Below are 15,978 nucleotides of genomic sequence, written 5' to 3'. Positions count from 1 at the left end.
AATCTAGGTCTATCTTCCTCCAGTGCTTTCCCTCTTAACCCTTCACAATATTGTTCTCTATATGATAAAGTACATTAAGAGTTCTGAATTGGTTGATTGGGAAAATATTACTATGAGAATATTAATGCAATGAGGAAACGAAAGTTGATGACTCCTATTTTGTTTTTACCTTTTCTACTAGTAAAAATCATATCAAGCTGGAAAAGGCAGAATAATCTAGGTAAGAGAACTGAAACTTAAGACAGATAAAGAGACAAAGGCATATTTAATTAAATCTTGATGATTTCCAAGTTCTAAGGTCAGATGGCTTACACACTAATGCACTAAAACTCTTGCATTTTAGAAAAAAAAAAAACAAACTCTTGGCATTTAGGATTACAAAGACAACCTTCCATAAGAAATTATCATTAGAAATAGTGAGCAAGATATTCAAGGACAAGTAGAATATAGAGGGACTTCTCTGGTGGCTTCCATTGCAGAGGGCATGGGTTCAAGCCCTCGTCAGGGAACTAGGAACCCAGAAGTTGTGTGCGTGGCTCGGCCAATAAATAAGCAGAAAACATTTTTAAAAAGCAAAGATTTGGATTGAAAACTTCTGAATAAGCAATTCTTGCTAAGACTAGAAATTTAGGAAAACAGAAAAAATTTAAAAAACAGCAGTGAAAGCCACTGTTAATCTTTTAAACCTGCTTTCCTACTTTCTTGAAATGCTTATATAATTATTTTTATATTCGTTAGTATTAAATATTTAAGGGCATATGTATCTATATCTTATTTTTAAGATAAGTGGATTTATTTTGTTATTAATTTTCTTCTTCATACGGAAAGTCAGATTTAAGTCAGAAAATGTTGATTCTATTCTGGAATAGTAACACTTAGTATATATTATTTATCATAGATTTATGGAGGTTGTAGAGAAATCTTTCCTTTGGTCAAGAAATTTGTATAGCCTTTGATTTTACGTGTATTTTAGGTGTATTTGCTGGTTTTTAAATTAAGATTATAGTTTGTAACTATGTAAAAAGCATCTTTTAAAAAATTTATGATTCATTTATTTATTTATTCATTTTTGCCAGTACTGAGTCTTCGTTGCTGCTTGGGTTCTTCTCTAGTTGTGACGAGCCAGGGCTACTCTCCAGCTGTGGCACGCAGACTTTTCGCTGTGGCAGCTTCTCTTGTTGCAGAGCACGAGTTGGAGGGCTTCAGTAGTTGCTCCCAGGTTCTAGAGCACAGGGTCAGGAGTTGTGGCATGCGGGCTTAGTTGCTCTGTGGCCTGTGGGATCTTCCTGGACCAGGGATCGAACCTCTGTCACCTGCACTGGCAGGTGGATTATTACTGAACCATCAGGGAAGCCCTATAATGAAGCATGTTTATTCATTTTAAAACTTACATTATAAGCTTATTTTAACTTGAATCCTGGTTGTGTTTATAGGTGAAGGTGAAAGTGAAAGTTGCTCAGTTGTGTCTGACTCTTTGCGACCCTATGGACTAGGCAGTCCCTGGAATCCTCCAGGCCAGAATACTGGAGTGGGTAGCCTTTCCCTTCTCCAGGGGATCTTCCTAACCCAGGGAATTGAACTCAGGTCTCCCGCATTGCAGGTGGATTCTTTACCAGCTGAGCCACAAGGGAAGCCCAAGAATACTGGAGTGGGTAGCCTATCCCTTCTCCAGTGGATCTTTCAACCCAGAAATTGAACCAAGGTCTCCTGCATTGCAGGCAGATTCTTTACCACTGAGCTATCAGGAAAGGCCATATTCATTAAGTAATCTGTCAACATGGAGGTTGCCTTTTTGTAATTTTTATATTTTGCTGGCTCCAGCATTGTTAAATATTATTAAACATTCATGATTTTAACCAAAAATATAGGTATATGATACACACTGAATCAATATTTTTGAATGCATGATTATTGGATGAAATGTTATAAAGAAGATGGGACAAGGTAGGTCAGTGGATTTGGTCAATGTGAGGTTATTATTGTCCTTTCAAATAGGGATTTCAGTAGACGGCTCACAGTTAAGAGAGCAAGTTAGGGGTGAAGCCACAATTGTAGGTCACTCTTCTGATCTGATTTTTAGATAATCATATACTTAAAATTTTGCAGTTCCATTAGAAAAAGCAATCTAATTTTTTTTAAGTTCAAATCACGATCTCCATGATAAACATCTGTCCCAGAAAGATTTTTTTTTAAATTATTACTATGAGCAAGTAACTTAATCCCAATTTTTTAAATGGGAATGATTGCCTTAATAGCATAAACTTCACTTATGCTCTGAATACAGCTATGTGAAGTAACCATTTTTGAAAAGTAACCAGAAAGTTGGGATAGCAGTATTGTGTTCATTTTAAGGTAAAACAATGCCAACTGAAGAGAAGACAGCTTGGGAAGAGCTCAATCAAAAAATCTTAGCAATCATGCCTACTTTCAAATTTTATTCGATTTTAGTCAATTCATTGAATTCAGTTGAATTTTATTCATTTGTGGGAGAAATTTTCCAAAATCTTTGATTTGCTCATATTTATGCTATAAAGCTCAAAATCAGATCTATTATAAAATTATCCTCTTTAGCAACATGGAGACAATTGTATCATATAATAAAAACACAAGAACTCAAGGACCATTTGGCCACCTGACCTCTTCCTTTCCTCTTTTTCTTGGTGCCAAATTCATCTTGGCATGAAGTCAAGGTAATTTCCAGAAACTGGCAGTGCCCTGGCAAATGCACAGCTGCCCCTTTCACCAACCCTTGCCTACTAATTTTTACACAAACCACTTCCTCCTTTTGAGGCTGAGAAGGCCTACAGGGCAAGGAAGTGTGCCTGAAGTGCAGAGGGAGGCACTGCCTTGTACTCCTGCAGATTCAGGAGCCCTTGTATAAGGGCAGAGGCAGCACCACCTCCCCCTACAGCCTTGTCCATAGATCTTTGTACTGATAAGGGCACAGGCTGACCTTGCCCTCTTGCACCTCTGCTCTTCCTTATCTTTTTCCATTTGACTCTCAGTGTTTAAAATTCTTGCCTCGTTTTGCGTCTATCCCCTTCTAATAAATTCTAGCTTCGATTTCTCATGAACTGAAAGATCCAGTCAGTTCCCAAGAGAGTACGCGAGCCCAGACTGGACAGAGAGAGGAACTGAGAGGACAAAGAGAGAGGAAGAGATGGTGGAGCGCCGTCTGCTCCCCTAGGTCCCACTTACCAGCTCCTTCACTGTGCAGTGGCAGTGTGTGGGTGTGCGTACAAACACAGGTAAAATTTAGATAGTGTATCCTCCTACACTCTTACATGTAGAGTCAGCTCTGATCGCATTTGAATATAGTCATGGTGATGATTTCTTTCCTTTTGTTCTGTGCTCCTCCGTTTCTCTGCCTTTGTTGGTTGCGATTGGACTCGGTTTCTTGGTGAGCAGAGGAAAGCCTCTCTGACTGCACATCTTTATACACATCTTGAGGTTTCCATCACCTCTGCCTGCTCCCAGAGCAGCTGGATCACCAAAAGCTGGGTGCCCTTCACTGCTGTGTCGACACATGCAGGGTCACCCCTCTAAATGGATGTTGGTGCTTTTTCAGATGTAGCTTTAGTGCATCTAGAATAACATTGCGTTATCATCTGTTTTGTCATCAGTGATCATGCTATCGTGACTACTTGTTTCTATTTGTCTGAATAAATAACCAGACTAGGGGAAGACCAGAGGATAAGGAAAGAGGACTCATTCTAGCTCTGCCACTAATTAGTTGTATTGAGCAAGTCAGCAGTCTCTCTGGGATTTTATTTCGTATGTGAGACAGGTAGGTTGGACTATATTCCTTGAAGGTCATGTTATTCTTGATCTCCTAAATATCAAACTGAATGTGATGACCATGGTAAAGTTCTCTTCTTTAGACTCATTCCTAGTGCCTATGTGAGCAGGTCCACTTCACGTGCACTACTAACTTCTTAGAAATCAGCAGAGATGGGAGTTCTCTGGTGGTCTAGTGGTTGGGATTTGACACTTCCAATGCTGTGGCCCAGGTTCGGTCCTGGTTAGAGAATTGAGATCCCACAAGGTGCAAGGTGTGGAAAAAAAAAAAAGAAGAAGAAGAAATGAGAAGAGGTTACAATTCAAAACAAACTGATGTCTTTCTAACTTTTTGTATATGAGCTAATTTCAGTGTGATGTCATCAAGGAGAAGAAACTCAGAATAGAAGTGGACAAAATGGAAATTTACCAGGAGTTAATATAAAATCCTGCAGTTGAGTTCAATTCAGAACACTTTGCACAAATAGGTGTTTGGCTGAAATTCACATATACATTTGGGTATTTGCATTATCAACTGATGTGAGCCAACAGCATAATGTATGCCCTGTGCTGTAAAGGATAACCACGAATCCCAATGGCAAAAACGGATTGGAAGCAACTGCTCAGACAGGGCCAGGTCAGATAGCATGAAGTCAGAGATCCTGAAAGATATTAAGCAGAGCAAGAACAGAGGCCAAAGGCAAAGGACAGCTGAAGGTCATGGCAGAAGATCAGCAAGAAAGCAAAATGAAGGCATCAGTAATGCCAAAGCCTAGAGATGAACACAAAAGGAAGGAAATGGGGAGGATGGGGCTGGGGGTCAACTCAGCAAACAGCTGTTTCTATAATGAAGGGCTCCAGCTTTTCTTTTTCTCTCTTTCTTTTCCCCAACCTTATATTCCCAGCTAGCTTCCCAGCCGTTAAATTTCTCCACATCCTGGAATTTGTCTCACTTAACCCAAGGCAATGGCACCCCACTCCAGTACTCTTGCCTGGAAAATCCCATGGATGGAGGAGCCTGGTGGGCTGCAGTCCATGGGGTCTCACAGAGTCAGACAAGACTGAGCGACTTCACTTTCACTTTTCACTTTCATGCATTGGAGAAGGAAATGGCAACCCACTCCAGTGTTCTTGCCTGGAGAATCCCAGGGACGGGGGAGCCTGGTGGGCTGCCATCTATGGGGTCGGACACGACTGAAGCGACTTAGCAGCAGTAGCAGCAGCAACCTAACTTTGTCCTGTTAAAGTTCTCTCTCTGATTTCTTTAAAGGGAAGAATTATCTGTATTGTTTCATGAGCTTTCAGAGCCTGTATGTGAAGGAGTTACTTTTATTTCACACCGCTGTCCAACATCAGCTGGCTTTTTCATTATTTCTGGCTGACCAGATCTCCCATGCCCTGGTCACTTTTTCTCTGCCCATGCTCACACTCTTATTCTTTCTTAACTTCCTTTCCTCTGTCAGTGTCAAACATATCTTCCTTACCTTCCCATGTCCCCATTCTTATTCCCTGTAGACCAGAATGTGGCATGAATGTCATGGAGGTGAAAGTAGGCAGGCGGTTAATTCCCTCGATGTAATTATTAACTCCTTAAGTAGCATTAGTCGCTTAGCTGTGTCCAACTCTTTGTGATTCCATGAGCTGTATACAGCCCACCAGGCTCCTCTATCCGTGGAATTCTCCAGGCAAGATTCCCTTCTCCAGGGGATCTTCCTGACACAGGGATCAAACCCAGGTCTCCTGCATTGCAAGCAGATTCTTTACCACCTGAGCCACCAGGAAAGCCATCTTACCAGGTGGTGCTAGTGGTAAAGAACCTGCCTGCCAGTGCAGGGTGCTTAAGAGATGTGGGTTTGATCCCTGGGTCAGAAGATCCCTTGGAGGAGGGCATGGCAACCCACTCCAGCATTCTTGCCTGGAGACTCCCATGGACAGAGGAGCCTTGGAGTCTACAGTCCATGGGGTCGCAAAGAGTCAGATATGACTGAAGCAACTTAGCACACATGCATGACTCAGTAGGATTTAAGTTAACTGTGTTGGGGCTTCCCTAGTGGCTCAGATGCTAAAATATTTGCCTGCAATGCAGGAGACCCAGATTCAGTCCTTGGGTTGGGAAGGGAATGGCAACCCACTTCAGTATTCTTGCCTGGAGAATTCCATGGACAGAAGAGCCTGGTGGGCTACAGTCCATGTAGCCTGTAGACAGGCTCTTCTGTCCGTGAGGTCACAAAGAGTCAGACATGACTGAGCGACTAATGCTTTGAACTTTTGAACTTAAGTAGTATATGAGCTTTGAAAGAAAGAAACTATGTCTTACAGAGACCACATGGTACAGTAGAGAGTTTGGGATTAGGTCCTGGCTCTGTGACCTTTAGCATATGCCTCTCTCTAGGCCTCAGTGTTCTTCTGGGAAAGACAGGAATGACAATTCCGTGCTCTGGCTTTCTTACACAGGCAATCAAGTGTTTAGGTCAAGGTCACAGGAAATAGCATTTTTTAACCTGTAAAGTACTCTAACAGAATGAAGGGTTATCATAATAGGTGCCTTGTTATAAAGAATTCAAGGAAATTTGAGAATCTGAATTCTTAGTTAGGTTGTAATTCTTGCTCCACCACTTTCTCAGTATGTAGCCTTAGAAGTTCCTTACTTCTCTAAAATGAAAATGACACTACCACAAAGATAATGTTGCATTTAGTAACTGCAGGCAGGTTGTTAAGCTATTGTTACGAGCCTTAAACCTGACTTGGTGGGAGTATTTATACCAGGGAAATTAGCAAATACTACTTACTGGATTACTGGTTTTTTATTCTGGAAAGTAGATGGGTCAGACAACAAACATTTACTTCTGACAGTTTTTGGGGGGCTGAGACAACCAAGATTGAGGCACTTGCACATTCAGTAGTCTGGTGAGGGCCTGCTTCCTGCTTCATAGACAGCCCTCCTCTCACTATGTTCTCACGTGGCAGCAGAAGCAAAGGAGTTCTCTAGGGTCTTTTTCATAAGACAGTAACCCCATTCATGAAGGCTCCACTGTCAAGACCTAATCACCTCCCAAAGGCCCCCCTGCCAAGTAACATCACAAATGATTTTCACCATGTAAGTGGAGTGAGGGGAACACAGACATTCACTCTATAGAAGTGTATTGATACAGAATGCTTAGAATATCTTGAAAAACACAACATAAATCCCTCCCAAATCTAACCACCTAGAATTAACAGCTATTAATTCTTTGGATGTGTCCTTCTAGTCTTTTTTTCTTATACATGTGTTTGTGTATCTTTTTAAATAATAAAAATTTTAAATGGCTTATGTTGTATATATTGTTCTAACCTATTTTTTGTATTAATACGTCATGAACATTTTCTCATGTTAGTAAATACTCTTCTACAACATGATTTTTAACTGCTGCACAGTATTCCATTACGTGGATCAACACCACTGTTTAACCCATCCCCATTGCTTCAGCATTTTTATTGTTATAATCAGAAGTGTAGTAGTGTAACTGACTAAAGACAGGGTGATCTCACGTCCTCTTCCTGTTTTCCCCAGGTTCTGAAGCCCCCTCTTACGTCGGAACTCTTCTGTAACGATCCTCTGAGTGTCACCTCAGGACCTCAGGCACACTCATGGCACGATGGCCAACCCTCAGGAGCACCTGAGCTGCTCCTCTTCTCCACATTTACCTTTGAGTGAAAACAAAGCCTTCAATGGACTACAGGATGACCTCGCACCTATGGGGAGCCACGCTTCCCTCAAGCTTCTTAAGGACCAGCAGGAAAAGGGCATGGTGCAAACTGAGCTAGCTGAGGGCACGAACAGCCCCATCACCACAACAGTGTTGACAAGCATAAGTGAGGATTCCAGGGACCAGTTTGAGAACAGCGTTCTGCAGCTAAGGGAACACGATGAATCGGAGATGGCCATGTCTCGTGGGAACAGCAGCACTGTGGGTGGAGAGGGCACAAGCGGAACTGAAGACATCAAGATTCAGTTCAGCAGGTCAGGCAGCGGCAGTGGTGGGTTTCTTGAAGGACTATTTGGATGCTTAAGGCCTGTATGGAATATCATTGGAAAGGCATATTCCACTGATTACAAATTGCAGCAGCAAGGTAAGCAAGATACTTCCTGTGTAAACATACCACCAGCATTAACTGGGTAACCTTTGATAAACTAAAGACCTAGAGGCAGAAGAATACACTAGGTCAGTCTCCTATAGACCTTCTGAATGGAGCGGAGTGACATAGCGTTGGTCTTTTTTGGCTGAAGCCCATCCTTTGTGGTTATCCAGTGACGTCCGGAGTAGAGTGTATAGAAGACAATCCATGACATTGTGAGGAAGAAAATGTTAGAGCTCCTGTTCCTTTTAACTCAGCGTTTTCAGTTTCTGTTCTCATGCATGTTTTCACATGTATATTTAGTATTTTAATAAAGTTGTACAGATACATAACTTGTAAATAAATCACATAGTAGGCGCATATTCCAAATTTTTTATTAACAGTGTTTTACAGTCAAAAAGTTGGATGGTCACTGGACTAATTCAAAACCAGACAGAAGTGGCATGGTACTGCCTCCAAAGATTACAAGACTGCCTTAGTTAATAGCAAAAAGGAATATTTTAAATTTTATAGTCAAGCTCAGAAAACTCATGTTTTGAGAAAAGAACAAAATATCTAACCATCCTTGAGAAACATTATTATTTCTAGATCCTGCAGCTTTTTAAAAAGTAAAATTTTAACTCCCATCATTGTATAACATGTATATTCATATATTCCAATTCAAGCCTTACTCTTTTTGAAGTAAAGAGAACACATGGCCCTAGTGTTCTTTATAACTTTATTTATATTCTTGAAACAGTTTTTCCTGAGAATAAAAGTAAGATATATAGAGAAAATTTTGAACCTGCAAGTAAGTTCCCGCAAAAAAGTTAAAATAATCTATGCTTCCCCAATCTGAAAATAACCAATGTATAGTGTTTTGGTACATATATTATGTTAGCCTATATATCTGTGCATATGTATGCTTTAAAAAAGTCATACTATTCTGTAACTCCTTTTTATTTCATATTGTGAACCCTTCCCATACCATGAAATATACTTTTCAGCATCATTTTTAATAGCTGCATAATATTAAATTGTGTGAAGATGTACAATTTAGTACTTGTAATTAAGTAATCCTCTGTTTTTTCCCCTTTGGACGAGAACTCAGGGTTTACTCTTTTAACAACATTCAAATATAACATAAGCATTGTTAATTATATTTATCAAGTTGAACATTACATACCCTTGATCTTATAACTGAAAGTTTGAACCTTTTGACTGCCTTCATCCAGTTCCCCCTCTCCCACTCTCCACCTTTGGTAACCACAAAACTGATCTCTCTTTCTGTGAGTTTGTTTCTTTTTGAAGTATAACTGACCTACAGCACTATATTAGTTCCTGGTACACATCATGGTGATTTGACAGATGGCAACCCACTTCAGTATTCTTGCCTGGAAAATTCCACGTACAGAGGCATCTGGCTAGCTATAGTCCGTGGAGTCTTGAAGAGTCAGACATAACTGAGCACACGTGCATTGTGTGTTTCAGAATGATCACCATGACAAGTCAGGCTACTGTCTGCCACCACACAGAGATATTGTATAATTATTGGCTGTGTTCCCCACACTGTACATTTCACACCTGTGACTCATTTATTTTGCCCTAAAAGTTTGTACCTCTTAATCTCCCTCACCTATCGCTCCCCTCCCCTTCTTCCTTCCCTGTGACAACCACCTGTTTATTCTCTGTATCCATGACTCTGTTTCTATTTTGCTGTGTTTGTTTATTTGTTTCACTTTTTAGATTACGCATTTAAGTGAAATCATATAGTATTTGTCTTTCTCCATCTGACTTATTTCACTTGGCATAGAGCCCTGTAGGTCTATCCAGGTTGTCACAAATGGCAAGATTTCATTCTTCTTTATGGCTGAGTAATATTTGCTTACTCCTTGGAAGGAAAGTTATGACCAACCTAGATAGCATATTGAAAAGCAGAGACATTACTTTGCCAACAAACGTCCGTCTAGTCAAGGCTATGGTTTTTCCAGTGGTCATGTATGGATGCGAGAGTTGGACTGTGAAGAAAGCTGAGTGCTGAAGAATTGATGCTTTTGAATTGTAGTGTTGGAGAAGACTCTTGAGAGTCCCTTGGACTGCGAGGAGATCCAACCAGTCCATTCTGAAGGAGATCAGCCCTGGGATTTCTTTGGAAGGAATGATGCTAAAGCTGAAACTCCAGTACTTTGGCCACCTCATGCGAAGAGTTGACTCGTTGGAAAAGACTGATGCTGGGAGGGATTGGGGACAGGAGGAGAAGGGGACAACAGAGGATGAGATGGCTGGATGGCATCACCGACTCGATGGACATGAATCTGAGTGAACTCCGGGAGATGGTGATGGACAGGGAGGCCTGGCATGCTGCGATTCTTGGGGTCGCAAAGAGTTGGACGTGACTGAACTGAACTGAATTAAATATTCTGTTACGTGTGTGTGTATGTTTACATATATATATATATATATATATACACACACCACATCTTTTTTTATCTGTTCATCTACTCATGACACTTGGATTGCTTCCAAATCTTGGATATTGTAAATAATGTTGCAATTAATGTAAGGGTGCATGTATCTTTTCTAAAGAGTGGGGTATATGAGGGATTTGTTTTTTAATTTTTAATGCAATTTTTAAAGGATGCTTTCCATTTACAGTTATTGCAGAATATTGGTCATATTCACCATATTGTAAATTACTTCCTTGAGCCTATCTTATACCCAGAAGTTTGTACCTCCTATTCTTGCACCCCTATAGTGCCCCTCCCACTCTCTCCACTGGTAGCCCCTGGTTTGTTCACTATATCTGTGAGTCTGCTTCTTTTTAGTTATATTCATTTGTTTTTTTGTATTTTTTGAAGTCCAAAATATATATGATACCATATAGTATTTGTCTTACCCTATCTGACATATTTCACTTTAGCATAACATCCTCCATGTCCATCCATGTTGCTGCATATGGCATAATTTTGTTCTTTTTATGGCTGAGTAGTATTCCATTGTGTCATATATGTATGTGTGTGTGTGTATGTATATATATGTCAAGTTGTATGGACTATTCGTATATGATGGATGTTAATATTTGCAAGTATTTTCTCCCATTCAGTAGGTTGTCTTTTTGTTTTGTCAATGGTTTGGCTTTGCTCTGTGAAAGCTTTTAAGTTTAATTAGGTCCCACTTGTTTATTTTTGCTTTTATTTCCTTTACTTTAGGCTCCAAAAAAAAACATATTGCTGCAGTTTATGCCAAAGAGTATTCTGCGTGGGATTGCGTTCCTCTAGGAATTTTATAGTCTCTGGTCTTACATTTAGGTCTCTAAGGAGTGTTTTTGTTTTCTTTAGATAAATATCCACGAGTGGAGTTGTTGGGTCATATGGTAATTCTATATATAGTTCTATTTTTAGTTTTTTGAGGTATCTCCATACTGTTTTCCATAATGACTGCACCAATTTGCATTCCCATCGACAGTACACAAAGGCTCCCTTTTCTCTACTCCTGGCCAACCCTTGATGATTAGTGATGTTGAGCATCTTTTCATGTGCCTGTTGGCCGTTTATATGTCTTCTTTGGATAAATATCTATTCAGCTATCTATTTATCCTCTGCCTATTTTTTAATCAGGTTTTCTTTTTTATGTTGTTTTGAGTTCTTTGTACACTTTGGATATTAACCCCTTATCAGAATAGTGTTTACAAATATGATCTCCCATTCAGTAGGCTGCCATTTCATTTCATTTGTTTCCCTTCACTGTGTAAAAGCTTTTTAGTCTGATATAGTCCCATTTGCTTATTTTTGCTTTTGTTGCTCTTGCCTGAGAAGACATATTCAAAAAAATATTACTAAGATTGATGTGAAAGAACATACTGCCAATGTTTTCTTCCAGAACTTTTATGGTTTCATAGATCTTACATTTAGGTCTTTCATCCATGTAGCTGTCTAATTTTCCTAACACCATTTATTGAAGAAGCTATTTTTTCCCCATTGTATATTCTTGCCTCCTTTCTTGTACACGAATTGCCCATACAAGTATGGTTTCATTTCTGGGCTCTCTGTGCTGTTCCATTGATATCTGTGCCAGTATTATACTGCTTTGATTACTATAGCTTTGTCTTACAGTCAGAAATCAGGGAGCAGGATACCTCCAGCTTTGTACTTCTTTCTCAAGATAGTTTTGGATATTGGGTATATTTTGTGTTTCCATACAAATTTTAAGATTATTTGTTCTAGTTCAATGAAGAATCCATATATATTTTGACACAAATTGCACTGAATCTCTAGACTTCCATGGGAAGTATGGTCATTTTAACATTATTAATTCTTCCAATTCATGAGCATGATATATCTTTCCATCTATGTGTGTTGTCTTCAATTACTTTCATCAATGTCTTATCGTTTTCAGAGTACATGTCTTTTACCTCCTCAGATGTATTCCTAATATTTTATTTGTTTTGATGCAATTGTAATTGCATCACATTGTTTTCTTTACTTCCTTTTCTGATTGTTGATTGTTAGTGTATAGAAATGTAACATATTTCTGTATATTAATTTTGTATCCTGAAACTTTTCCAAATTCATTGGTAACTTCTATTGCAATCTTCTCATTTGACAGTTTGTTTACTATTTTCAGTGGTTATAAGCCACGCTGCAGTGAATATAGCATTGAAACATATACATTACCATATGTAAAATTAGATAGCCAGTTGAAATTTACTGTATGATGCAGGGAGTTCAAATCTGGTGCTCTGTGACAACGTAAATGGGTGAGATGGGAGGGAGATCCAGGAGGGAGGGGATATATGTATACTTGTGGCTGATTCATGCTGATATATGGCGGAAACCAACACAGTATTGTAAAGCAACTATCCTCCAATTAAAAATGAAAAAAAAAATGAAGTCTACAAAACAAACGCTAGAGAGGGTGTGGAGAAAAGGGAACTCTCCTACACAGTTGGTGGGAATATAAATTGGTACAGCCACTGTGGAAAACAGTATGGAGATTCCTCAAGAAACTAAAAATAGAATTACCGTTCAGTTCAGTTTAGTCGCTCAGTCGTGTCCAACTCTTTGCAACCCCATGAATCACAGCACGCCAGGCCTCCCTGTCCACCAACTCCCGGAGTTCACTCAGATTCACGTTCATCGAGTCAGTGATGCCATCCAGCTATCTCATCCTCTGTTGTCTCCTTCTCCTCCTGCCCCCAATCCCTCCCAGCATCAGGGTCTTTTCCAATGAGTCAACTCTTCGCATGAGGTGGCCAAAGTACTGGAGCTTCAGCTTTAGCATCATTCCTTCCAAAGAAATCCCAGGGCTGATCTCCTTCAGAATGGACTGGTTGGATCTCCTTGCAGTCCAAGGGACTCTCAGGAGTCTTCTCCAACACCACAGTTCAAAAGCATCAATTCTTCGGCGCTCAGCTTTCTTCACAGTCCAACTCTCACATCCATACATGACCACAGGAAAAACCATAGCCTTGACTAGACAGACCTTAGTCGGCAAAGTAATGTCTCTGCTTTTGAATATGCTATCTAGGTTGGTCATAACTTTTCTTCCAAGAAGTAAGCGTCTTTTAATTTCATGGCTGCAGTCACCATCTGCAGTGATTTTGGAGCCCAAAAAAATAAAGTCTGACACTGTTTCCACTGTTTCCCCATCTATTTCCCATGAAGTGATGGGACCGGATGCCATGATCTTCATTTTCTGAATGTTGAGCTTTAAGCCAACTTTTTCACTCTCCTCTTTCACTTTCATCAAGAGGCTTTTTAGTTCCTCTTCACTTTCTGCCATAAGGGTATAACCCAGCAATTCTACTCCTGGGCAAAACTATAATTGGAAAACATACATGCACCCCTGTGTTCATAGCAGTGCTATTCACAATAGCCAAGACATGGAAACAACCTAAGTGCCCATCAACAGAATAACGGGTAAAGACGTGGCACATATATACCGCAGAATACTACTCACTCATTTAAAAAATGTCATAATGCCAATGCAGTATTACTCAGTCATAAAGAAGAACAAAATGCCATTTGCAGCAGCATGGATGCAAGTGGAGATTATCATGCTGAGTGAAGTAAGTTAGAAAGAGAAAGACAAATACCGTAAGATAATCACCTTTGTGTGGAATCTAAAATATGGCATAAATGAACCTATCTACAAAACAGAAACAGACTCACAGACACAGAAAACAGACTTGTGGTTGCCAAGGAGGGGGTTGTAGGGAGGGATGAACTGGAAATTTGGGGTTAGGAGCTGTAATCTATCACATATATCAATAGAATGGATAGCAACAAGGTTCTACTGTATAGCGCAGGGAACTGTATTCCATTTCCTGGGATAAACTATAATGGGAAAGAATATGAAAAAGATTGTGTATATATGTATAGGGTTAGGGTCCCATATATATGTATATAAAATCCCATATGTATATATACACACATACGCATATAAATCTGAATCATTTTGCTATACAGCAGGAATTAACACAACATTATAAATCAACTCTACATTTTTAAAAAATTGACTCTGAAATGCTTTCTCTTAAACTGATACCAGCCTCTTCATCTGTACCCCTTCTCCATAGGTATATCGGGGTTTACCTGTAAATCTGTCAATTCCTGATATGTGTTCCAGGATTTGTCAACCATAGCATTCTTTCTCAGTCCGTAGATGGTGTCTGTCTTTCTCTCTCTTTCATACATACTCCTTGCCTTGCACATTCCACCCTCTTGTTACCTCTATGATCTTAAGGTTACAAGGAAATTAAAAAGCTGTTCCTTGTCACATGGAGATTGGGGACTCCTATGTAAAACAGTATTATTGTTTTAAAAATTGGGAATAATGCAAATACATACAAGTATTAGTTGCTCAGTCGTATCTGACTCTGTGTGACCCCATGGACTGTAGCCCACCAGGCTCCTCTATCCATGGAATTATCCAGGCAAGAATACTGGAGTGTGTTGCCAAAACTGGGAATAAAGACAAACCCAAAGAGGAAAATAAAAGTCACTTGTCATCCCACAGCCCAGAGATAACCACCCTTAATTTATTATTTTTCAGAAGTTCCTTCTTCTCTTCTTAGACATAAAACCTACTAATATCTGCTTATATGATAAACTCATTTGGTTTTTAGGGTCATAACTTGTCTAGTCTAATAATTATTTTGGTGGAAATGTGAAGATCTCAGGATCCAAATGCAACATTGAGGTTCAGACTCATAAAGAAGGCTAAGAGACACATCCTATGTCTGTTAAAGGAGCCTTTAAAAATTTTTTATTGTTATATAACCTTGTAGGGAGAAGGAAATGGCAACCCACTCCAGTGTCCTTGCCTGGAAAATCCCATAGATGGAGGAGCCTGGTAGGCTACAGTCCATGAGGTCGCAAAGAGTCCGACATGTCATGCATTGGAGAAGGAAATGGCAGCCCACTCTAGTGTTCTTGCCTGGAGAATCCCAGGGATGGAGGAGCCTGGTCGGCTGCCATCTATGGGGTCACACAGACTCGGACACGACTGAAGCAACTTAGCAGCAGCAGCAGCAGCATATAACCTTGTATTTAATTTTTCTTCTAATTGATTGTGTGACCTTCAGAAAGGCTTATTTCAGGAACAAATAAGAAACATGCTTGGTCAGTTTAAACTTATAAGGTTACAGCAGCTGCCCAGATCTTCAGCAAATGACAGGATATCCTACTGTGAGCGGGTGTTGCTGTGGGTTGTACAACAGATTCACCAGCCTAAGTGTATTTTTTTTCGTATCAGCTCCAGGATCAGGGAGCTAATCTTTAATCCTGGATTACAGTCAACCAAAGGCTAGTAGTACATATAACAGATGTGTCCCTGCATTTGGTATTATGAGGAAATTTCACTCGATTAAAAAAGTTTTAATGATATCTTCATCTCCCATTTAGTATATTGGTGGTTAAGTGCAAATAAGGTAGTATGTAGAACTGAAATTTTTCAATGCCAAATTTTTCCCAGTCTCAGAACAAGTATTGTTATCGACTTGTCTAGATAAACAAAGGAGAACTTATATGTTAAAGTGAGTGGGCTTGTGGCTTTTTCTTAGCCCTAGGGATCATGATGGGTATTGGAATTAAGATTGTAGTCATA

At 39.7% G+C, this 15,978-nt stretch overlaps 1 protein-coding gene across 1 annotated transcript in view; it reads left to right on the top strand.

Moving 5' to 3' along the window:
- Window positions 1-15,978, top strand: part of MAP3K13 (mitogen-activated protein kinase kinase kinase 13) — a 119,134-nt gene that overhangs the window by 68,233 nt on the left and 34,923 nt on the right. Inside the window, exon 2 of the mRNA XM_068976898.1 lies at window positions 7,328-7,887. Within this exon, the coding sequence (XP_068832999.1) occupies window positions 7,413-7,887 (475 nt within the window). The 5' untranslated portion in view covers window positions 7,328-7,412. The remainder of the gene's footprint in view (window positions 1-7,327; window positions 7,888-15,978) is intronic.

This window comes from Capricornis sumatraensis, chromosome 1 (assembly GCF_032405125.1).
Source record: "Capricornis sumatraensis isolate serow.1 chromosome 1, serow.2, whole genome shotgun sequence".
Classification (NCBI taxonomy): Eukaryota; Metazoa; Chordata; class Mammalia; order Artiodactyla; family Bovidae; genus Capricornis; species Capricornis sumatraensis.
This window is presented reverse-complemented; position numbering and strand designations above follow the sequence as displayed.